Here is a 26,014-nt window from a genome sequence, read left to right on the forward strand (position 1 = left end):
GGGGGTACAAAAAAAGTGAGGGTTTGAGATTAAACAAAATATATGGAGAACATGTTTTCACAGCGTCTTATGCGTAGTGTGACAGAACATTTTAATGTCTTCTATTGGTTTTTGAACCAGACCAGTGATGGTTTGCGAGGGGAGGGGGTAAATGCTGGCAAGATATACATGTACGTAGTCGAAACACTCTTGTGGTTTGCAACGTCGTCGAGGTACCCTGTTTCGGACCGCGACGTCGAGGTACCCCCGTTTCGGAACCTCAGCAGCCCATTACGAAGCCAGGGTCGGGCCAGCAGTGGTCCGGTTACCGTTAGCCGGGCTGCTGTGATCGTTTTAGTAATGATTCGGCCGTGAGTTTATCCATGCTGTCTGCTTGTATTTCGGTGAACGACCACAATGATTCGAATAATGGAACTCCGCGTACTTTCCATGGTTCAACTCAACTGAGATTTGGTATCTCTTTTTTTTTTGCCACTCCGAAAATATGTACGTGCGTTTAGATCGGTAACATAGCCTGTTGACAAGTGGAAGGTAGAATATAGCAAGACGGTTTTTTGAAGAACAAACTCTGTCTGGCAAATAGATTTACTCATGGTGTTACCACAAAACGAAATGTATATTGATACCTAAACATGTAATGCCTCAAATCCCCGGACTAAACTCTAGATATAATATATGTTGTTTATATTTATAAATGTAAGTTATAGGTATTTATACTAGATACTTATATGTATTTACTCCATGCCAACCGTGTGTACTGTGTCCAATAAAAAAATACGCCAATGATGCATATATGCGTTCGCAGCGCTCGTAATCCTATTTGGGAAAATTTTTAATCCGTTCTTCTAATTTCATTTCGAACATTTCCGACAAGGCCAGTGAACTATTTTTTTACATCACATTAGCAAGCCCAGACTAACGTTGCATATTACAATCGAAGAAACAGGCCAATATAAGCACAATGATCCAGTTGATGTCATTATTACATATCATTGACCGCATAACCCAGCGGATGCCCAGCTATGTGTTTACGCTGTCAATCTTAAAGACACTGAACACGTTTGGTAATTTTGTCAACGACCAGTATTCTCACTTGGAGTATTCCAACATATGCATAACAGAACAAACCTGTGAAAAGTCGGGCTCAATTGGTCATCAAAGTTGCAAGAGATTAATAAAAGAAAAACACAGTTGTTGATTTGGTGTGCTTTCAGATGCATTAAATAAAACGTTTCTGTTATTATTTGAGTGATAAATGTTTTACGTCTTTCACAAAAACTACGTTACTTCAGAGGGGGCCGTTTCTCACAATGTTTTATACCATCAACATCTCTCCATTGCTCGTTACCGAGTAATTAATGGACTACCGGGGACTAACCGTAAAGTCAGGAAGCACCTGTTACGTTTGCTTTCTACTACTTGGTTTTAAATGCAATGGATTAATCTGTCAATTGAAGGCTATAGTGTTACTCTTGAGAACTACACAGTGTTATGCAGAACTAAGGTCATAATCAATCAACGTTTCGATTTATAATATTCGAGTGGTCTTCATCAGAATTAAACAATATAAATAGTAAACACACAGCAGCCCAAAGTACTTTGAAAGTATACGATTTGCCAGGTGAGCCGAAACGATTATGTCGTAGCTTTATATTGACGAAAACAGATAAGTTTCTCTCGACCAGTTAATACTAATCGAACTAAATGATTCAGAACGATTCATAAACAAACCCCTGTTTTCTTCTCCGCTATAGTGGTCCGGTTTTCTCCAAAAAGCAACCCAGACCGGCGGTGCCAGCCTAATCGTCAGGCCACTCAACAAAAAACATATTTGTCGGTATTTAATAGTCCGTCTCTACGTTGTCCATGAGGGGAGGTATTCTCTTTCTGTTTTCTGTAAACAAAACCACCGTCCGGATTGATTTCAAGCCCGTCGTTTTAGCGAGGTCGCCTTACACGCACGCGTGCCGGTTAGCAATCGTAATTTACCCTCGTGATTGTTTTCTGGCATCTGCTGATTCCCGTTTTTTCTTTTTGTACAATTGGTGTGTGTAGAGGGGTGGGGGTGTCTTGCCCGCGTGGTAGAGAGTTACCAATCTTGATTTTTTTTCAGGATTCATTGAAATGTTTCTCTCTTTGCTTTCGGATTAAAAGAGACGGTAACCGGATACGAGTTTGCAGAGGGTATATATGTGCAAATGTATTGGATGTGCGCCGCTTGTTTGCTCGGTGCTTCTTGGCTTCAATATTTCTTCTGTAACCTTCGGGAGGACAAAATGACTGTCATCTTCATAGACTGCAGAAATCATTATCCCACGATCTTATAGTACTGGATTCCAGAGCACGACTCATTGATTACAGGGACGTTGGGGCCAGTGCCCTGGACCACGTTCCAGATAATGCTTAAAGCAGAACATGCTGCTTAACGGCAGTGGACACTATTGGTAATTACTCAAAAATCAGCATAAAACTTACTTGGTAACGAGTAATGGGGAGAGGTTGATAATATAAAACATTGGGAGAAACGGCTCCCTCTGAAGTAACGTAGCTTTCGAGAAAGAAGTCATTCTCCACGAATTTTATTTCGAGACCACACATTTAGAATTTGAGGTCTCGAAATCAAGCATCTGAAAGCACACAACTTCGTGTGACAAGGGTGTTTTTTCTTTCATTATTATCTCGCAGCTTCGACGACCGATTGAGCACAAATTTTCACAGGTTTGTTATGTTATGCATGTTGAGATACACCGAGTGAGAATACTGGTCATTGACAGTTACCAATAGTGTCCAGTGTCTTTAACAGTTCCCTGCTAAGCAGGAATGAGTAGGATACCAGTCCATATTTGTATATGTGACATGGTATTGTGGCTGGTAACCTTAATCTAGTAAGCATAATCTGGTTCGCAATATGATTTAAGTTGGGTTTATTGTAAACATTCAGACGTAAATCCATGTTAATTTTGGGGAAATGGAACTACACAAAGAAAGGTTTGACCTTTTTAAAATTCATTAAGCGAGACGTAAGTAGACACCATACTAGATGGCAGTGCAAGATAATTATATCCGAATCTTGTAAAGTCAAGTTTTCCCTTTGCAAGAAGTATCTGACAATCGACTAAAAGAAAAATACAAAAAATGATGTTCTGTCCCCCATTATGTTTTAATTGTTTCGGATTAGATTATAAACAATCCAATCTTGTTCAATTCACCTATTGTATAGGTGGGAAGTAAGCATGTTGATGTATCTTACCTTCATTTGACTCTTGTGTTCTGTTTCACTGAAGGTGTCCTTTTGTAAAAAAAAAAATTGATAACACCAACTTCTGAAAAGAACAATATGGGAATCAAAATTATTAAAAATAGGAAATTATCATCGTACAGTTAGCAACCTGTTTTTGTTGCAGCGCTCTAAGCTGTAACAGGTGTAATAATTTTGGTAATATTTCCCATTGACAGTAAATGTCATGTCGATTTTGCACAGAGGATGATGGCAGAGTCTTATCCTGGCCCTTCTAATAAAATTATTGCCCCATGTTGTATATTTCATTCACACGGTAATTTAAATTTATCGATGTGCTATTGTACACCTTACTTCCCCTTAACGACAAAAATACAGTATATATATGGACAAAAGATGACCGCATTCACTCTGAAATCACAATAATTATAAAGCCCACACCGATAATAGTTCCCAGGAGGAATGTTTCTCTCTGAAATGCGTCTTAATTGGAGCCCTAATCACCAATGCTGCAATCGGAACGAGCCCCAACGGACGCGCACAGAAAATCGGTAACGAACCGTTTACGCTCTGTTCAAAGTGACCAAAGAACATGCTGACCAGTCACTTTAAAGACAATGTACACTGTTGGTAATTGTCAACGACTAGTCTTCACAGTTGTTGCATCTCAACATATGCATAAACTAGCAAACCTTCGAAAACATGAGCTCAATCGGTCGTCAAAATTGAGAAATATTAATGAAAGAAAAAAAAAAACCCTTGTCGCACCATGGTCACACGAAGTTGTGTGCTTTCAGATGCTTGATTTCGAGACCTCAAATTCTAAATCTGAGGTCTCGAAATCAATTTCGCGGAAAATTACTTCTTTCTCGAAAACTACGTCACTTCAGAGGGAGCTGTTTCTCACAAAGTTGTATACTATCAACCTCTCCACATCTCATGAGGTTTTGTGAACAAAATGCGGCTATGTTTCCATTTCGAGTTTCCTTTGGTGTATCGGTCACCGCCCGGTCAGCGGTTGTACATAGGCTCGGGTATAAAGGGAAAAAGTATAGCACCTATTCAGTGTTGCTTGTATTAAACTCGTTTTTGTCTGTGGTCGCATTGCATTGGCAGATTGTGCATAAGACATGAAAGAATGACGAGTTAACACGAATATCCTGACGAGAATAAATGTATAAAACATACACATGTTGTTGTTTTTGTGTTAGATGTCGGGTTTCTATATACATGCAAGCTGCAAATTATATCCCACGCACACTACAATCTCATCTCAAATCATAAACATATAATAAACATATTGTCTCAAAAACGACTGTCGATACAATCTTTCAACAACATTTCTTTTGTCAACCTCGATTAATGGGAGTGACGTGCTTTTTTTTTTTTTTTTTTTTTTTTTTTTTTTACTTAATAAACAACAAAATTATGTTAAAAATGTGGGTGGAGAACTCATTTTGTGCGAGTGTTTGCAAATTATGTGTGTGAATATAAAACCGTTACGATCTCGGTGTCAACTTCACACCGAACGTGATACATTCATTTGGGGCAAACAGAAACACAGTGAACAGTACGTATCGAACCTGTAAATTCAGCTCACTTTAAAGGCTCAGGACACAAAATAATAATAAGTAGGCATACAAACATACTTGGTAACGAGCAATGGAGAGCTGTTGTGTGAGAAACGGCTCCCTCTGCAGTAGCACAATCCTCACTCAATTCAGGAATTCAGGATTTAGGCCTTTTGTTAGGCATCTGAAAGCACGCACATGTTTGCAACACGTGGATTTTGTTGTTGTTGTTCTCTTGCAACTGCGTTGGCCAATTCAGCATAAATTGTTGTTGTTGTTGTTTTTTTTTTTGGTTTTTTTTTTGCATATATGCTAAGATACACCAAGTGTGAATACTGGTTTTTAACAGTTACCAAATGTGTCCGGTACCTTTAACCGATCATATTGTTCCCAAGGAATACAAAGCATGATTCCCCTCATGGAAAACAACACAACATACGCGGATGTTGGAATTAGGGTTTGGATGAGGTAAACTCAACAATCGGCAGGGACGCATTTTACGAGAAACATGTTTTGCCTTCATTCCCAAAACACCACACATCAGTGGAACTGGAGTAATCATATTATGCACAAGTTTTACTTGAGAAAAAGGGGTAAAAAAAGTAGTAGTTTTTCGATTCGGTCAAGCTGCACAACTATTGCGTAATATACATAACCATTATAACACTATTAAAGGAAAACATTGTCTCGAATGGGAGACTTTTTGGACGCTTTGTGTCAGCAGACGCTTTGTGTCAGTGCTTATAAAGGGAAGGGTTTGGATATACCGAAGTGTTTTTGGTTTGACATAACATTGAGGTTGGGGCCTGATTTTTCAATCGATAATGACGAACAATTCAGATGTGCACAAAATAAATATCAAAATAGCATTTCAATTGTAAACAACCGTTATAAACAAGTACAATTAGCACTCCCGTCAACCATAATTCGCTCAAGTACCTGTTTAAGTTTTCAAAGGAAAGGAAATAAGTAATCACTTCACTCACGAAGTGGAGTCGGAAACATCCTCAGCAAAGATTTCCCACAACCGCCATATTGAATTTGTGTATCTTGCCTTTCAGAGTCGTTGCAACGTCTTATAGAGAATTGTAATCAGGTTCCTTCATGCCCTAACTCCGATTACCGCTCGCGGAGTCTCTGTCGACTAAAAAGTGGTACAATTTCTCTGGTGATTAATTATTCATTTTTCCCGGTGACTACCCTCCTCAAGTGGGAGTTCAAAGTGTGACATTCTTTTAAGTCCTAGTTTTACACAGCACTTGGGGGTCCAGTGAGGTTTGAATTTGTGATGCAATTCGTCGGTTATCGTGTCCAAAACAATTTCATTATCTGCTGGCATCTGGAACGTGAACCGTATCAGGGAACTATCCAAAGGAAGAAGTTCAGTTGACCGGCAGTTCGCCCGAGGGTTCCTGTTCTTAACTGTATAATTAAAACCGATATTAGGTCTCGATGGTATTTACAAATTGTGTACGAGAAGAAGGCATAAGCCGTTTTTAGCGTTTTGATGCAAGCCAACATGGCGTGTACTCAAATTCAAGTCCGATTCAATACCCATGAGCCTGGTCCGGACTACCGTTATATTGACTGACAACTCCGGAACAGACTAACCCGGATTATGATAAGCTTGACCCGGATTGCTATGTATTCATTGTTCCGGATTACGGTCAGCTTGACCCGAAGTGTTCCGTCACCATTGTCCTTGAATATTGCCAGCTTGACCCGTATTGCTTTGTCTGCAATGTCCTAGAATATGATCACCGTGGCCCGGTTTTGTTCTGTCTACATTGTCCCGGAATGCGATCAGCTTGTGACCCGGTGTTGTTCTGTTTTCATTGTCCCAGAATGCGATCAGCTTGACCGGATTTTGTTCTGTTCAATGTCCCAGAATCAATCAGCTTGACCCGGTTTTGTTCTGTTAAATATCCCGGAATGCGATCAGCTTGACCCGGTTTTGTTCTGTTCAATGTCCTGCTATGCGATCAGCTTGACCCGGTGTTGTTCTGTTTTCATTGTCCCAGAATGCGATCAGCTTGACCCGGTTTTGTTCTGTTCAATGTCCCAGAATGCGATCAGCTTGACTCGGATTATTCTGTCTCTTTTGTCCCGGATTCTGGTCAGCTTGACCGGGATTGTTCCGTTTCCATTGTCCGGGAACATGCCCAAGATAGACTCTTTATCCGGGAAAGCAAATGACACACATATATCCATATGCAGTCTGGCAGACAAACAAACTTTCAAGAACAACTGCTCGAACACTAGTATGTAACAAAACTGAACAATGCTGGTCAAGTTAAAACAAAAACAGTACAGCGCTGTATTGTCAATATTTGGAAATGAGTCACACCGATGACCCACAAACTCAAGTAAGATTAGATCTCGATCAATAAATCAATCGATCAACCAATCATTATATACCACAGTTAGTGTCAGTGACCCTCGGTTCGGATTTTAACCAGACCTCATGACGATGTGCGCAGCCAAACTCATTGGTACACATTTGTTTTCATGGCCATCCTATAAAGAACGGTTTGAAAACCTTTGATGCAGCAAAGATCTTAGTTTCAAATTTATATCAATTAGCAATCATTGTATCAATGATGCATTTTAGAATGTTTAATCCGGATCATTCTTCCTGCAAATTCGATACGAATTTTTTACGTCACAAATTCGCAATGAATAATTCGCACCAGTTGACTGAGTTAATTATTATTTTTATGTTGTTCATGTTGTGTCTTGTTGCATTACAAAACGGGTAACCATGATTGTGGACGAGCATACATCAGATTGTGTCCGATTTTCAGCCCGACTCATCTTATAGAATCGAGCCAATACATGCATAATAAATGTGTCAAGGCCAGACTGGTCACAATAAGCCTTTACAAAACTATAAATAATAGCAGGCACTTTGTATTGCGCCAAATCAATCTAAAATATTAATGGACAAAATGCATAAATAAACAAAAAACGGAACACTTTGAAATCATCGAAGCATATTTTTCGGAGGTGATGTGCTGAACCGACGGAATTATGTTAATGGTTTTTTTTTCACCATCTTCTTCTTCTTCTTTTCTCTCCTACGCAACGGTTGATAAATTATGGAGGGACACACAATGGCATGTCCAATTCTTACGATCCGGGGTATGGCCATGGGGTGGATTAAACAAGTTAACGAACGCAGTCTCCAAAATCAAATACGGCTCTCCTCTTAAAAGCTGCAACCAAGGTGTTCTGCGTCTATAGGTAACCAAATTGTGCAATTTGTGCTAGTTTTTCGAGACAGGTACCGAAGTATAACTTGCGCAAACCCTGTGTATCGGGAGTTGTGCTCTCATATTCTGTACCTTCTTGAGACCAGGGGAAAAAAAGGGAAAATAAACGGACTCCATAGGCAAGTTCTAAAGACCGGGGTGCTTCTCAACTTTGTGTTCAAAGTCTCTGGGAAAGACGTAGGTACAGGGACAATAGAAAGAACAAGTGATGTCTCCACAGGAATGCAACAAAGGGAATGTGCCGAACTTTTCGTGTATTTAAAATGATGGTAAGAATTGACCCGGATTCAGAACCTCGGGAGGCCTGACCCAATTCCGGGTCAGCCTGACTCGTTTCTGAATTATGATAAGGACCCAATTTCATGAAAATGTTTAAAGAGATTGAACACTATTGATAATTGTCACAGACCAGTCTTCCCAACTTGTGTATCTCAACATATGCACAAAGTAACAAACCTGTGAAAATTTGAGCTCAATTGGTCGTCAAAGTTGCGAGATATGAATGAAATAAAAACACCCTTGTCACACAAAGTTGTGTGCTTTCAGATGCTTGATTTCGAAACCTCAAGTTCTAAATCAGAGGTCTCAAAATCAAATTCGTGGAAAATTACTTTTTCTTCTCGAAAACTACGTTACTTCAGAGGGAGCCGTTTCTCATTATGTTGTATACTACCAACCTCTCCCCCAATACGCATTACCAAGTAAGGTTTTATGCTAACAACTATTTTTAGTAGTTACCAATAGTGTCCACTACAAAACACAACCAAGCGCAAAACAAACGTGCCTACCAGTATAAGGTTACCGGCCAAACTACCATATCATGTTTACGACTTTGGACTGGTATCCTTCTAATTTCTGCTTTGCAGAAAGTTTTGAAGCAATGTTCTGCCTAAGCAGCTCTATGAATATGGGCACTGAGAGAGTGTAAATACGAATGTGGAGTCTTGCTTCAATAGGCCTAGATAGATTCGATGATATGTGCTTTATGCCATGGAATTTAGGCTTTACACTAGTTAACCCTTCGATAACAATTTTTTTTTATAGAAATTATATACATACATAGGGGGGGTTTCGGTAGCCGTTTGGTCGCTCACTGTTTACACATTGAGGCATTTTGGGATTAAACTATTTCTTACGGTGATCGATCGCGCCAATCAGCTGCACATACATCGTGCCAGTATTAGTTCTCAAACACCGTGCAGTATAAGCTATCAAACAAGAGCTCCGGGGCAGAATGTCCCCTTATCCATCGATGCACAACATTCAGAAATTGAGCGGTGTGTTAAAAAAAGAGAAGAAAAAAAAATGAAAGTGGAGGGATGGTATCTAGGGATTAGTCTCTTACTCCAGACGCTCTCATGTAGACCGGGTAATAGGCGTGAGCGAGCCCGTAATTATGGTTCTGAAACCCCCACTAGCGTATCCAGTATCGTCAGGCTTTGATTGTAACCGGTAAGGGATGGACTCCCTCAAGGTCCTGAGAGAACTAACACAGGATTTGGATCAGGGAAAGAAAATCAAAGTTGGAAACATGGCCGTCAGTGATGGGTTATTTATATATTACAATTACATATCCGACGAACGTGTGTACAACTCCCCCACCCCCTCCCATGCAGGGGAGCAGCTTACCAATGCAAAAATATGTTCAATTGCTGCAATTCTTCCATCTTGAATTGACCTAATCGAGAGAACTTGAGAACTGTCGATGAAATAATTAAGAAAGGAGAAAAGCATGAATTGCGTGCAAAGGATGGTTTAAATAAATCTTAGCATATGACTAACTGTCTGTTTGTCTGTTGTACTGCCATCTCCGTCTTGATTTGCCCAAACAGGCGTGTTGTCATCATCTTTGAGAGAGCTTGACAAAAAAATGTCGATGCAAAATGAAGACAGATTTGTCAGGCCCTTTTCATTTTGTTTAAGGGCACTTCCGTTTGAAAATTCCAATGTTCATGGAAAATATTTGTAGGGACACAAAGGCCAATAGCAGGGCATGACCACCTTCGTGGCATCAAATTAATTCCAGATAAGAACGATGTATTGCGTACCATGGTTTGAAACAAGTCTTAGCTTACGACTAACTGTTGCGTATTGTTTGTTGATTTGTTTTACAGCCATGCAGGCCGAACGGACGGGACAGCTTCGCCGCCTGAATCCGCGCTTCGGGCGGAATTTCGTCTTGCCGCCCTTAACCGACGAGAACAACGCCATTCAAGACGCCGAGAACAGGGAAGAACACATGAACGAGATCCTGAACACGATACCTGGCGAGGCTGACGAAATGGAACCAGGCATGGCTGACGGCACATGGCGCCTACCCCTCGAGAACCAACTTTTCAAATACTTCAACAGACCGCGTCGGTATTAAACCCTCTAAAACAGACTTTCACCAACACCACATCCCTTTAACTTTTAGATAAGAAAAAACAAACAAATCCGACCAAAGATTAAAACACACTAAGATAAAGAAACCATTTCAAACTGAATTTCAGTTCTGGGCCCAATTTCATAAAACATGTAAGCAGCCGTGGTGGTTACGGGGCGTCCCCTAGAAGAAGTTATATTTCATAAAGCTGTTTAATACTGTAAGCAAGGGTAAATGCTCGATAACCCGCGGTTAGCACGAGAGTGACGTTAACAAATGCAATTTCGTGTTGAACGTGCATGCGCGTCGAGAATTTGCCTGCTTACTTGGGAAATTATGGTGAAGTACGCGATGCTAACGCCCAATGTTCTGCTACAGTAAGCACAAAAATGTGCTAACCGGTAAACAGCTTTATGAAATTGGGCCCAGCTTGTAGATTCGGTGAGAATGGTCCATTGATACCATAGCAGTTATAATTTCGATACCAAGCCTTCATTACTGTTAACAGATATTGAAACAGAAGCATTATGTATTGTCAAGGCGACTCTCTAATTCCCGTTGTCTTTGTTGAGAAGACGTGCGACGTGAAAAGAGAAGCGCCGATTCTTTCAAACTTATTGCACTTCGTGGGCGGTGCATTGAAATCCGACAGACTGATTCCACGCGCCACACGCGGCAAACGAGTTTACGAGGAAGTTTGTGTCGTGTTTGTTTTATTTGTCGTCGTCCATTTTGGTTTTCACCGCCTTTATTCACAAACAGCAAGTTCGAGTGCGCATGTTTTAGTCATCTACTGACAAGCAACGTACATGCGCAGTGACGCACCCACTCGAACGTTTCGTTTGGAACCCCAGTCAACCATCGACACCACGGTTTTCAACACTACTCCATTGCTTTCCGCGTGTTCGCCATAGTGTCACTGGTTCCGCTCTGCGCTATACACATGTTAGCATGTAACTGGCTATTGGGACCAGTCATGAGGCTGGTTCCAAATGGTCGACCGCAGTAGTCAACAAATGGTCGACCAGCTTGGGTGCGAGTCAACATTATAGTCAACACAGTGCGCACTCGAGCTTGCTCATATGTGCACGGGTGAATAGAAACACCCGAGGTCGCATTATATAGCCTATTAGTCCATGTCTTAGGCCCTTTTCGAATACACGGCTTCGGGCTTCAGCTTCGGCTCAGGCTAGCTTGGCCCCGCGGTTGTTTTTGACAATTGCGCTAGCTTCGCGTACGCGCTCAGGGCTTCAGACGAGAGGACGGAGCCTGAAGCCGAATCCAAAGCCGAAGCCGTGGTTACGTAAATGGCCATAGTGTAGTGTCCTTGGATTGTATCGTGATGGCGGTTTGTTTTAAAAATTTACTAATTATTACAACCGTTTTAAAAATGAAAACCTCGTTCTCAGGTTGGAATAACTACCCATCTTGTGGGCGAGCAATGAAGGCAGTTATTTATTCCCAGTGGACAAGGTTGTGTACAAAACGATATCTGGTTATCATAAAAGGAAATCCGGGTGTTGTGAAATTCTCTTCTTTGTACAAAACCGAAGGGAAAAATCGGCAGAAAGAAAACAAAACAATGAGGGGAAAATGAGACGTCCTTGATTTAACGGTTATTCGTCTTTGGGGTGTGTTTGTGTGTGTTTACTTTTATGTCTAACAAAGTTGTGCCACCATGTTTGCTTTACACTAACCAATACTACTAATAAAATAGTGTGGAATTTAACAATCATTTTGTGGTTATTTCTCATAGTGAGTATAAACTAAATGTAGATTTCCACACATGTAAGAAAACACAACCCCATACAGTTTCAATACATGTACAGTATAGTTCAAACACGTAAACCTAGATTCAGTGTAAGAAGGTCGACGAAATAATATCCTTATTTAGTTGTGTACCAATGGCCATGGCCATCGAGTGTTGATGGCGACATTTCAAAGACAGATCCATGTTGTAAAATATTCATTTTGCTTACAATCAGTTGATCCAGATAGAGTCAGCCTGACCGGAAACTCTGCTATAGTTTAGGCTGACTTGATTGCTAGTCAGAAAGGCATGAACAAACCGGGTCAAAACACCAATCCGGAAGCCATCAGAGTCTAGTGTGAATAAACAGGTTAATGCCGACCGTGATAAGAGTCAGTCTGACCCTTGACCCCTACCAGACATTCTGAGAGATGGTATCTGAAAACATCAAGTCTGGGTTCGCAACAAAACACAACATCAGTTCTATCGGATCTACTAAAGTCACCTCAAAGACTGCATACTTAAATAACTGTATTAAAACCATTGTTTATCGTTTTGACGCTTGTAAATATGGGATGAAATGCAAACGAACTTTATGTCACAAGTGGTTTCAATCCAAAAAGTAATGGTTAATTTAGAGATTTGTTTATATGAAATAAATTGTGTAAAAACGTTCACATATAAAATTCAAGCGGTTAAATCTAGCGTATGGTATCTCATTTTGTTTATTACAACCGTCCAAATGTAGGTTGACATTCAAATAGGGTTTCAGCTAAGTGTGTCGACACATTCTACCTGTCAAATGGGTTGCTTCAATGTGTTTATATGCACGGAGATTTATTGAAATGCACTAAGATGTTTTTATATATTTTATTCCATTTTCACAGCAACATAAATTGTGTTCAACCTTTCAGATGATTCGGTGGGAGATCATTGTACAATCAAACCCTTCTAAGGCCGTGTCCGAAACGGCGACTTCGGCTACAGCTACGGCTAGGGCGCCCGCGTCTGGCTATTCTTCAACACTGGAAGACGCGCTGATCTAGACGTAGCTGTAGCCGAAGTCGTCGTTTCGGACACGGCCTTATAGAGAGCACGTGCTTCTCCTTAGCGCACATTATGAAAATACGCAACTCATTTCTGCTTTGTGTTGCTTTGATTTTGAGTCCTCTTATAGCAAAGCTGCTGTAAAAAAGATGAACTGTGGCCAAATGCCATGTTTTGTTATGTAACAAGACATGGCTGTTTTACGCTATATCATGGAAACTAGGTATAAAACAGGGGTGCTTATCGGACTTGACTACCATTCATCAATGGATTTAAAGATGTTTTATGGAAAGATCACATGGTTCTCCATAGAGTACATACAAGTTCCGAAACTCGTTTCTATGTTGTGTTGCTTTGTGTTCGAGTTCTCTTAAAGCCATTGGACACTTTCGGTAAACAGTATTGTCCAAAGGCCCACACTTCGTGTATCACAACTTCTATATAAAATAACAAACCTGTGAAAAGTTAGGCTCAATCGGTCATCGGAGTCGGGAGAAAACCCACCCTTGTTTCCGCACGTTTCGCCGTGTCATGACATGTGTTTAAAATAAATCCGTAATTCTCGCAATCGAGAATTGATATTGTTTTAATGTTTTCTCAAAAAGTGAAGCATTTCATGGAATAATATTTCAAGAGCAGTCTTTCACCATTACCTTATGTAAACCCTGCAAGTTATTTGTAAATCTGTGAACTTTTTTTTTTTTTTTTTTTTTTTTCCGAAAGTGTATAATGGCTTTAAAACAACGTTGCTGTTTAGAAACATCGGCAATCAGTCCCAGTGATCCTTGTTACATCGAGTATTGACTGTTTTATGGTATACTTTATGGGGGGTGCTCATCAGACTTGCCTATTGGAATCAAACCTGTTTAATTGTAAATAATATCCACTTTGTTCGCAGCATTACACCCAATCAGCTTCTAGACACACACGCTTTTTAAAGGCAGTGGACACTATTGGTAATTACTCAAAAAAAATTTCAGCATAAAACCTTTCTTGGTGATGAGTAACGGGGAGAGGTTGATGGTATAAAACATTGTGAGAAACGGCTCCCGCTGAAGTGCCATAGTTTTCGAGAAAGAAGTAATTTTCCACGAATTTGATATCGAGACCTCAGATTTAGAACTTGAGGTCTCGAAATCAACCATCTAAACGCACACAACTTCGTGTAACAAGGGTGTTTTTTTCTTTCGTTATTATCTCGCAACTTCGATGACCGATTGAGTTCAAATTTTCACAGGTTAGTTATTGTATGCATATGTTGAGATACACCAACTGTAAAGGGTTGTCTTTGACAATTACCAATAGTGCCCACTGCCTTTAAAGCAAAAGCTGCGAGATTCTTTGAAGCACATTTTGGCCAACAAAGACGCGGTACTAACACCATGGTGAACAGCTCTAGTTCAATGGTGTGCGACTCGTTATCAGCTCATAGTAGTTTAAGAGTCAATCAAACTGCTGCAAAGTGTCTACGAACAGAGAGGGTTGATGCTGAAAGTTATTGAACAAAAGCATTATTAAAGTGGATAGGGCACATGTTTAAGAGGCATTCATAACACGATATCATGGAAGGAAGTTACGTAAATAAAGAGACCTAAATGACAAAACAGAAGGATTTCTTGACATACTTAAAAAGAGGGAGAAGCGCAGAGTCGAGGGAGGATTGCCAAGGACCGCGCTGCATGGAGAAGTCTATCAACTTATTCTTATAAAAGCAGAGAAGAACAGAACAACAAGTTTCTTGGTGGAACTAAAGGGAGGGAGATGTGAAGAGACGGAGAAGGTTGGCCCGGGACCGTTTTACATGGAGAAGTCTGCTAAATTGTTCTTAAAGATGCAGGACCACGCCTGTATACAATTTTAACATACCGTACACTCTGAAAACAGCGTTTAGATTGTCAAAACATTTCAAAGCATGAGCTTTTTACTCACTTGTTCACATATTTAAAAGCCAAGTGAGCAGGTGTCAAAAAAATAACTATGTTCATCATAACTTGTTTATCAGTGGGTACAACATGGTGTTTAAAGACACTGGACGCTATTGGTAATTGTCAAAGACCAGTTCTCTCACTTGGTTTATGCATAAAATAACAAACCTAGGGAAATTTGAGCTCAATTATCGTCGAAGTTGCGAGATAATAATGTAAGAAAAAAACACCCTTGTCACACGAAGTTGTGTGCTTTCAGATGCTTGATTTCGAGACCTCCAAATCTAATTATTAGATTTCGAAGTCAAATTCTTGGAAAACTACTTATTTCTCGAAAACTACGATATTTCAGAAGGAGCCGTTTCTCACAATGTTTTATACTCGGCGGCTCTTCATTACTCGTTACCAAGTAAGGTTGGTTGCTGATAATTACTTTGAGTAATTACAAATAATGTCCACTGCCTTTAAACGGGACTGCTTAAAAAGTGGGTACAGCATTATGTGTTTAAACAATAAACACAGTTTTTACATGGTGTGATGCCAACAAGTCTTCACATCTCCTCTGTGCGAACTACGGCCCACGTTATTCAACGATCGTTTCAAAAGAAAGTAAAAATGTCATCTTCTCGACAATTAATTAAAACAGAAAAAAGACGACGCCGTTTTCACGATAATGGTTTCCACATGTGAATCACCCTGGAGTAAAGCAATTTCATTAACGTCAAACTGGGGAAAATAAATTGAAATAATTCTGTATTAAGAGGAAATTGGAACAGTTGGGGTGCAATATCGTCACAGTGAACATTCTAACCTTTCAGAAGTATTTAATACAAATTTAGTTGAACAGGTTTCGTATATCAAATTTGTTGAACAATTGTATAGCTTAGCAACTTCCTTAAAAAATAGTTCCTGCCATTCGTTTCTCAAAGATGATGAGGTTTCTAAATAAAAAAAAATAAATAAATAAAATGCTCACAGGTCGACTGGTTGCTTTACAAATCCTACTTTAAGCTAGCCCTTGGTGGTTCGAGTAGGTCTCGGGCTACCATATTCTAGCCTAACTCAATGGTTTTACACATTCATTTGGAACGTTTTCGAATGTTTTAATTCTATGTCAATGTTAAAGGATTCGGGTACTTTTTCAAAATGTCTACAGATTTACATTCAACTTACAGGGTTTGAAGAGAATGATAGTGGAAAGCTTCCCTTCAAATATTACGAACTAAGGTTGTGTAGTTTTTGAGAAACGAGTAAAACAAGTCACAAAATAATTTTCGTCTCATGAGACCAAAATGATTTTAGCATGTAAAATCCCCTTAGCCAGTTATGATATTATACCAAAACCATAGCATAACTGGTTAATACGTTTTTACATGCTAAAACTGAGACAAAAATTATTACTTTTACTCATTTCTCAAAAACTAAAGCACCTCAGTGAGTAAAATTTCAATGGAAGCTTTCTACTATCATAATCTTCAAACTGTGTAAGTTTAACGTAAATCTGTGGACATTGTGTTTTTGTGAGGAAAAAGTACATATTACCCTTTAATCAAACTTGCATGTGGTCAATGCATTTCAAAAGTCGGTCGCATTTTCGAGATATCGCCAAACATCGAGAGCGGTTATGTCAACACGCAGCAGGAAGGACATCCGTAATTGGAATGGACAATCTCAGAAACGTATCTGATAGTAACGCTTCGCAGATTCAAATTTTGGAGCGTAAAAACTGATCTTTTTGTACATAACCACATTACAAGTCAAACCAGTTTCATAATGCTTTATACTATCAAAAGCTTCGGTACTTATTACAAAGGACGTTTTTGTTGCCATTAATTATAAGAATGGTGACCAAACGTAACCTTCTCTTTTGAAGGTGTAATGAGACTGAAATAATGTGTTCTCCAACTGAACTTGCATAAGCAGAAACTGATATATACATCTAGAGCAAACCTCAGCCTTACAAAAAAGGAAAAAAAAACAAAAAAAAAACGATGATGTCATAATGAGCTGCAACAAGATACCCTCTTTCTTCATTCTGGAGTGAAATATAGGGGACATTAACGCCAAACAAGATCACTGCGTAGGAGAACAGTGTATACAGTTCTGTCTTAAGAACCTCGTCTGTATGGCGTTAGTAAAGAAGGGGTGGCAAGGGAAAAAAATAAATTTTCTTCATTTTTGTAAATGTTATATAGTGGCTAATGGATGTAATTTACTCCTAGTATGACGAATCGTGTACACTATTACAGTTGTGCTTTCTATGCTATTACTTGGTGTCTTCAAACTCTGATGATGACGTGCAATCTGGAGGTGACCTTTTTAAGGCAGTGGACACTATTGGTAATTACTCAAACGAACTGTTAGCATAAAAACTTACTTGGTAACGAGCAATGGAGAGCTGTTGATAGTATAAAACATTGTGAGAAACGGTTCCCTCATAAGAAACGAAGTTTTTGAGAAACATGTGTTTTGTCTCTGAAAGCACACAAAGTAATGCAACGAGGGTGTTGTTTTTTCCGTTTTATTTATATTTTTCTTTTTTTTCCCGTCTTTTTCTTGCAAATTTGGTGACCAATTGAGCCAAAGTTTTCAGAGACTTGTTATTTTATGGATATTCTGGGATACAACAAGTGAGAATACTGGTCTTTGACAATATTAACAAACGTGTCCAGTGCCTTTCAACACGTTGTGACGTTTTTTTTCTGAAAGTTTAATGGTCAGCTTTTTTTATTCATTGCCATGGACACAACTCGCCAGGTCCATTGACCTGCACTATAAATGAATCAATTAAAAACCTCACTTAACGAATTAACGATCCATAGAACTCTTACCAATTTGGGATCGAATGATAATATCTTTTTACAGAAATGTTCACTTATGTAACGGTAATTTGAGCAGAGCATTTGCGTAAAGCACACTGCCTTTCAGTACAAAACTATTTGGTTTTAAGTTGTTTTTAATGGGGTGGTAGATTTAAATGTTAACGTTCGGGTAACAGTGATTGCAAATGACCGTGCGTCATTGAATTTTCGAGGTTATCAGTTCCCAGATGACTGTACAAGTTGTCTTTCGCCTCTTTATCAATTGCCTCCCTATTAGGGATCGTGTCCGGACGTTTGAAGAAAGTCGCCTCGGGGTCAAGACAGTTAATCGATGTCGTAGCCCGGAGCGGTCGTCCCCCACCAGCCTGACAGTAAACTACGCTGTCTGTCCATCACGGGGAGGGTGACATGGGACGCCACGGTGCGCCCACCTACCCTCATCACCCCTCTCACCGAACCCAAGCCGGGAAGACTGTGGCATAAAACATCACATTATCTCAGCACGAGACATGGACAGGGCTTACGTTTCACCCGTCAATGAGTGCGAATCCACGGCCGGTGGATCGCGTTGCGATGCTGCCGCTTCCGCTCCTTTTTTTTCATCGGTGGATTAAATGCAGAATAGAGAATTCCAACTTGGAGAAATCAAAATAATAGACATGGAACCGGAGGGCACGAGGATCACCGCTGAACCCACAGCGCGTCTCTTTCCATCCTCACACAATTTTCTCGTTTTAAATATGGAAATCATTGATCCGTGTAAACGCTATGAGAATAACTATCCTTAGTGAATTCACCATGCACTTTCCCGCCTTCATAATCCAGGCAACACCATTTTTTCGATCAAGCATCGCTAAAATTATTCCTTCTCTTCATCCTGTGCCATCCTGTATCCTCAGTAGTAAAGCATGTTAAGCTATTCATCCCTTGATATATTCAAACCTGCGATCGCGATTTATTTGTTGTGTTGAAATTGAAAGCCCCCCCCCCTTTCTTTATTCTTTAAACTTCCAGATATCCTCAGCAGTCATGTTAAAATATGCATCCACCTACACGGGGCTCAGCTTCCTCTCAAGGCTGGCTTTCATACCGTGGCTTCGGCTCTCGAGCCCTGTCGCCACAGATCTCACCCTTCACTAAATTGAAAATCCCAACAGCCCAGAGAAGGCTTCAAAATTAAGGGAATCACACACTACACCTCAAGATGGTGGTATCTCCCCTTGTTAGCGCAGAGACAACACGGCCAGGGTGATGCCGGGGGGTTAGGGGTTCGACGCGTGTCACGGTGAAGTACCCGGTGCTTTGCTTGAAATCACCCCGGTACGAGGAGGAGAGGGGGGCAGCCTCCCCTTAGGCTCCCCATGCTTGGATCTCCTCTTTACATGTAAATGACATCCCTAATTGGAACGTCTGCTTCGTCTTCGTCTAGTTTCTTTTTCTTTCTTTTTTCTTTGCCATGGAAACTTGTTTGACACGGCATCTTGCAGATGCTGTCAAACAAGACGGAGTACGAAGTTTCAAAATATAGAAATTGTGTTTGAGGGGCGGACCGACGGGAGACATCGCACCTGAGGGAGGCGCGTTAGACAGGGGGAAAGTGAGAGGGTTAAAGGGGTATGCTCATTTTAGATGGATGTTGACAAAGCAAGATCATTCTAAATTCTGATAGTGGTGATCGTTTGGGTTTATTTGTTATCACATTTAAAAATCTTGTTTCAAACCATGGAAATGAAGTACAAATAAGCATGAGTTATCGCTGATGACAGCTGTTGTTTCCCCAACTATGTCTCAATATTGACTATAAAAATTACCCTATACAGAAATAATGTTGTTATATAAGTGATAACATGAGATAAGTATATCTCAGGATCGTTCTATTGTTTGGTTTTGTTTTAAACTTTTACACATAAATTCAAATAAAAACTACGTCTTAATTTGTTCTCATTTCGTTACAAAATGTAATGTATTTTTTTGTTCGTTAAAAGTCGCCAGCTACGAAATAAGCTATTGAAATCTATTTGCAGAAGCAAGCTACGAAAGAAGCTATTGAAAATAATGACTTATTTTAAAATGTAAATGCTGGAGCTTATAGTCTGTTTTTCGATAGTTTGGATGTTCCATGCTTTATTTTAAACAACAAGATTCAACATTCTCCAAGCCTTCTCCAATCCCGTAAAAGCGCTGACCTCCTTTCACATTACGCTCTATGACATTTCGAAGGAGTCAAATTTCAGAAGAGCCACATTTTACGGGCCGAACTCCCTATGTATTAGGCCCTCGTCTATGTTACGGGTGTAACTAAATATCGAAAATACTATAAATCAGGGCAAAGCCCATCAGTTTACGCGCCTATCGAAAACTTAGGTCGGTCATCTAGACGAGAAGGTTGTAGGGGATCCTTTAGAGGATCAAAAGCAGCAAGCTTTCAATTGAACTGAAAGATGACAACCAACTTATAAGTCAGATGTAAGGCATTTGAAATAAGAACTATGATTCTATCTAATCAATATACTGAACGTCAAATGTAATTGTAGTAGACTGTTAATATACAGGGGGAAGCATTACGGTAGACGGAGAACACGGATCACTCTAAAAAAAAATCGGGGTCAGATAAAGGATGCCGGGTCCCAGAGGGGCTGACTCTTTTCTTGGTCGGGTTGATCCGGAAATGTGTATAACAATAAGGTTTTGAATCGGATTATGCGTTAGTTTGACCCATAATCGGTCAGGCCCCCACGATACATAGATCCGGGTTAACTCTGACCCAGTAGTTTGAGTGTAAATATCTAGTCTGGTCATGAAAGCAATGATGCCTCATCAGTAAACTTCATCAGAGTGTAGCTCGCAAGCCTTGGGGAAACCTGTGAACGACGTTGCTTGCAATCTGAACCAGAAACAACATTCCAACAAATAATAGGTACATTAATAGACGCAATTTTTCAATATACCTCTATAAAACGGCCGGTAAAAATGATAAATTCTCAACCAGTGAGCACTCAGTGTGAAATATTTCATCACTGACCACCTCATCCATCTTATAGCAAGAATGGATTAGAACATCACACACAGTCGTGAAGATCTATTGATCGACTCTCAAGAAAAGAAAACAGAAAAGTAACATCTAAGTTTCCCGTTCAATGTGCCGAAAACGCCGAGCATTGTGTCGCAACTTAAATTGAAAACTAACTACATCAGCGCGCGTTTTTCATAAAGTGGCGCGCATTGGGACTGAAAACATCGATTTCATACGAGTTGCTCTTAACGTATATGGGCAAGGGTCAACCCTTTTTAAAACAGAGTGACATGAACTGCACAATGTGAAATTGAAAAAGCAACACGATAGTTTTATTTTGATAAGCAAGTCTCATATCTATTAGTTTTCTCTACGAATGTGACTGTATACGCTGTAAAGAAACAACGTTTAGGATTTCAACACTTACAAAACATTGTGTACATGAAAACTAATGTGGCGTTTTTACTTTTATATGTTATTATCTACATTTTTAAAATTCATGCTTTTATTTAATGTATTTTTATAAAGTCCGTGTACGTGTTTTTTGTTGGAGGGGTCTGGGAGGGCATATCGCTTTGGTGACAGTTTTTAAAACTTTTGTCTTACCCTGGACGGCCCCTGCCAACAAAGAATTGTGTGAAATAAAAATAAATAAACGCTGTTAGAAAAGTGTTTGTAAGCTGAATGTGGGTTTCTATAATTAACATGTCAACATTCTAAGATGCTTATAAGTATGTTTATTTTTTTTTCTGGTTGGAAGTGACGTATAGCAATTCATCACAATTCAAACTTGTAACGTGTCAACAAGTAAATAAGACACATGTTTTGAAGTAGTGGCTATCTGGTTGCACAATTTCACACGATTTTCTCTAACGTCTGAGACAACACCACTTCAGAATGATATGAGCTATACCATGTGAAGAGAAAAAGCAACAATATAGGAGTTTTATTCTGATAGGCGAGTGTCAATTCTTTCATTTTCTCTACAAATGTGACTATAGCCTTGTTGATTGTTTTCGAAGTCCACAGCAATGTGTTCGTGCCTCATAACAATGGATCGTAATAGATATGGACTCCCATCCAGCCGTGATGTCTCGCTGCTTCACACGATTGACCGAGAAAAGGTATCAATATTTACCAATTTAGAATGATCTTGGGGTTTGTCTGTCTGTAATTTTTGGTAAATCGGAATGTCTTTCAGCGAAGCTGTGTTTGTCTAGTTCGTGGGTGGAATATTTGGTTAAGTTTTTGCTCTTGATTGGGTTTGGTTTTTGTCATGTCGGTCCCTGTTTTGAAATTGAGCCTTTTTTGTTGTTGTTTCCTGTTTGAAAATAAAGGCTGTAACATAAAGTGCAACATGCGGTTGATTTCACCAAACTCTTCCTAATTTAGGATCGATCTTAAGGACTAAGGACGAGTTCAGTTCCGTATCCGGAGACGTTGGACGCAACGAACCTATCCTAAGTTATAGGATGAGTTACTCGTCCCAACTCGAGATAGGATTAATCCAATAGCGTTTCGTGAAATCGGCTACAGCCACTTAATCTTAAGAATAAATATCAAACGCTGATCACACAACAATTTATGGAAACTGGTCCACTGTTATATAGGCTATGTCTCGTCAAACATCTTCGGAATTACATTGGCCGTTGGGCATGACGTCATAATAATGTAAGTTTTTTGTTAAAGGCACTGGACACGTTTGGTAATTGTCAAAGATCAGTATTCCCACTTGGTGTATCCCAACAAATGCAAAAAATAACTGTACAAACTGGGCTTAATTATTGGTCATCGATTTTGAGAAGGATGACAGAAAAAACACCTTTGTTGCATTACTTTATGTAAAAAATGAAAAATTTACTCAGTGTTGGTAGAATATAAAGCAAGACAAGTCTCTAAAGAACAAACTCTACCTGGCAAGATACACACATGGTGTTACCGCAAACCATTGTTTACAAACTTCTTCTGATAGCGCCCTCTTTTGAATCAACATCCTTCAGCCCATGTTAAAATCCAACATGAGAATCCCTGGGAGCACTAAATAACTGCGTATAATGAATAACAACAAAACAATTCGACTGGCGGTGCCTAACGTTAAGGTCTACGCACCCACTCAGAAAAGGGGCCATTCTAGCTTTACAAAACCCGAAAGCAACAAGTTGGTAAAACGTTTTGATTAAACAAACGGCAGTGCTCAGAAACCGCAATGACACATTTTAAGGTATCTGGGTGGCAGATTTTAAGGTATGTGGGTGGACACTTTTGGTAATTGTCAAAGACCAGACTTCTCACCAAGTGTATCTCAATATAATAAAATAATAAACCTGTGGAAATTTGAACTCAATTGGTCGTCGAATTTGCGAGAGAATAATGGAGAAAAAAAAAACATTGTAGGACAAATTATGTGCTTCCAGATGCTTGATTTCGAGACCTTCGAATTTAATGCTGATGTCTCGAAATCTAATTCTAGGAAAAACTTGCTTCTTTCTCAAAAACTACGTTATTTCAGAGGAAGTCGTTTCTCACAATGTTTTATACTACCAACCTCTCCCCATTACTCGTTACCAAGTAAGGTTTTATGCTAAACATTATTTTGAAAAACTACAGATAGTGTCCACTGCCTTTAAGCCATTATATGGTTTCCCATTTCGTTTCCCCCTTTGTTTCAAACAGTGTCTCCGTGAATCATTAAACTTCGTGGTGGCATTCTGTTTTTGTAATCCGGTTTGTTTTAGAGACAATCTATTAAATTATAACCAAAAAAGGAGTCTTTGAAGGTTAATTAAAGCCAATTACAGTGTTGTAATGTTTCTGGAACTCACGAATAGACGGCCACAGAAGCCGCAAAACTACGAACAAGAAGAAGGAATCTTGCTAAAAATTGCTTTCCAAAGTTTCCCAATAAAGGATATTATTTAAGTAGCCGGTTTCATTATTAAAGACGCTGGGCACATTTTTGGTTGTTGTCAAAGACCACAACGTTTGCACAACATAACAAGTCTGTGAACAATTGGGACCTATTGGTAATCGAATAATTGCAAACGAAGAAAATGAAAGAATAAACACCCATTATTTTCTGTTTTTTTTAAAGATGCATATTAAATAAAAGGCTTCAGCTGAAGTATTTTATTATTTGAGTGAGAAATTACCTCTATCTCAAAAACTACGTTACCTCAGAAGGAGCCGTTTCGAATAATGTGTTACCAAGTAAGTTACCAACTTAAAATGTAGGTCATCTGACGTTTTAGATGTTGACAGCTTTGGCACTAGGTGAGTATCGAATACGATGAAAATGTATATTTTTGAAGTCAGGTTAGAGACTTGTATTTTCCCCACTCACATGAGGGGCTCTATCTATTGGAAAATAACTACGCCACAAAATTGAATTTGACTTTGTCCTTTCATCTTCCACTTATTGTGAAATGTTTCTTCCATGTTTAGCTCTAATTTCAACCTTGCTTTCATGCTTACTCAATTATTTAAAACAAATATCCATGTCACCGGTATTTTACTGAGCCACGACACTCCCCGGAGAGATTTTATAAAGGTCTTGTTGGATTTCACAAAGAGTTAAGACTAGTCTTATCTCGAGTTAGGACGAGTAACTCGTCTCAAATTAGGACTAGCCTTAAATGTGTAATATCTCTCAAGACTGGTTCTAAGTCCTACTCTTTGTGAAATCGACCCTGTACCCGCAAGTTTACTAGTTATAGTTACTTCTATATGCAACCACCGTTCACAAAAGTTATGTGCTGTTCTACATTTAAGTCATTGCAACAATTGCTGGATGACATTTTCAGTATTTGTGTAATAAGGAATTTACACACACAAAATAGAGCAAATATTACACAATTGCAGTCGTGATAGTTTGGGCTGTGCCGATGCACATTGTGGCAATGATTACTACGGTAGATGTTATCCACACGGACTTCAAAATACAAACAACGAAACTGAACTACTCCGTTTGACAGTTCGCTTTGTGATCACGCGCGTGTATTCAAACAGTATCAATCACACGTGCAGAAAACGGATCTCGTCAACAGCAAAGCAGACCAACCAAACTTGACAATGACGCTAAGCTGGCAGACAGCAACCGTAGTGTTGATTCAAGTGGTGATTCTGAGAGGGGGGTTAATGTTTAGAGGGAAAAGGACATCAGGGGCGTGAGATTGATTGAAAACCTTCCTGCCTGGACAACGTCATCACCGAAGGCACCGTGACTAGACTGACTGTCAGATGAGAGGAGTGTTTGCTCAGTTCCAGCGGGCGACTGCAACGGGGGTTGTTTGCAGTCATTTCACGGATAATCTCACCCTAATTGTTTCGCAGTTGTAAACGAGAGTTTGCTCTTGGCCCCGATTACACAATCAATTTTCGGATGACAGCGTATAGTAACTTCCCCGGCAGAAGTTTGTTCCTCCGGCCACATATAGTCAAGGACGGAGATCCGGGGTGATAGGCTACTACTTGAAATTGTAACCTACTCCCAATCGGGACATTCGAATTGCAAATTCCGAAACAGAAATGGCGTTTATAGCCTTACAAAAACTTGATAGAGTGCTCGCCTGTCTCTTTTGGTGATAAAGCAGAACTACAGACAGCGTGTCTGTAGTTGTGCTTACCAACATATTATTTGGTTTTGCGGTAACAATGTGTGTGTATCTCCTTGCTACGTGGACTGTTTTCCTTTGAGAAGTTGTCTTGCTATTATTTTTACTACCGCGGAGACGATTGTTCAGGATTCGGAAGATGTAAAAGTCAACTTGAGACTTGAAATTACATCACTGTTTTATATCTCAGTGTTTACAACTTACTTTAAATTCAATCTACAATATTCTGAGAAATTTGGTTCTGCTTAAAGCCATTGGACACTTTCGGTAAACAGTATTGTCCAAGGCCCACACTTCATGTATCACAACTTCTATATAAAATAACAAACCTGTGAAAATTTAGGCTCAATCGGTCATCGGGGTCGGGAGAAAATACCGGAAAAACCCACCCTTGTTTCCGC

General features: G+C 39.6%; 1 protein-coding gene across 1 annotated transcript in view; it reads left to right on the top strand.

Moving 5' to 3' along the window:
* The window catches only part of LOC117287824, a 28,117-nt gene extending 15,217 nt beyond the window's left edge, over positions 1 to 12,900 (top strand). Inside the window, exon 3 of the mRNA XM_033768360.1 lies at positions 10,196 to 12,900. Within this exon, the coding sequence (XP_033624251.1) occupies positions 10,196 to 10,449 (254 nt within the window). The 3' untranslated portion in view covers positions 10,450 to 12,900. The remainder of the gene's footprint in view (positions 1 to 10,195) is intronic.
* The last annotated feature ends 13,114 nt before the right edge of the window (positions 12,901 to 26,014 follow it).

This window comes from Asterias rubens, chromosome 3, assembly GCF_902459465.1.
Source record: "Asterias rubens chromosome 3, eAstRub1.3, whole genome shotgun sequence".
Lineage (NCBI taxonomy): Eukaryota > Metazoa > Echinodermata > Asteroidea > Forcipulatida > Asteriidae > Asterias > Asterias rubens.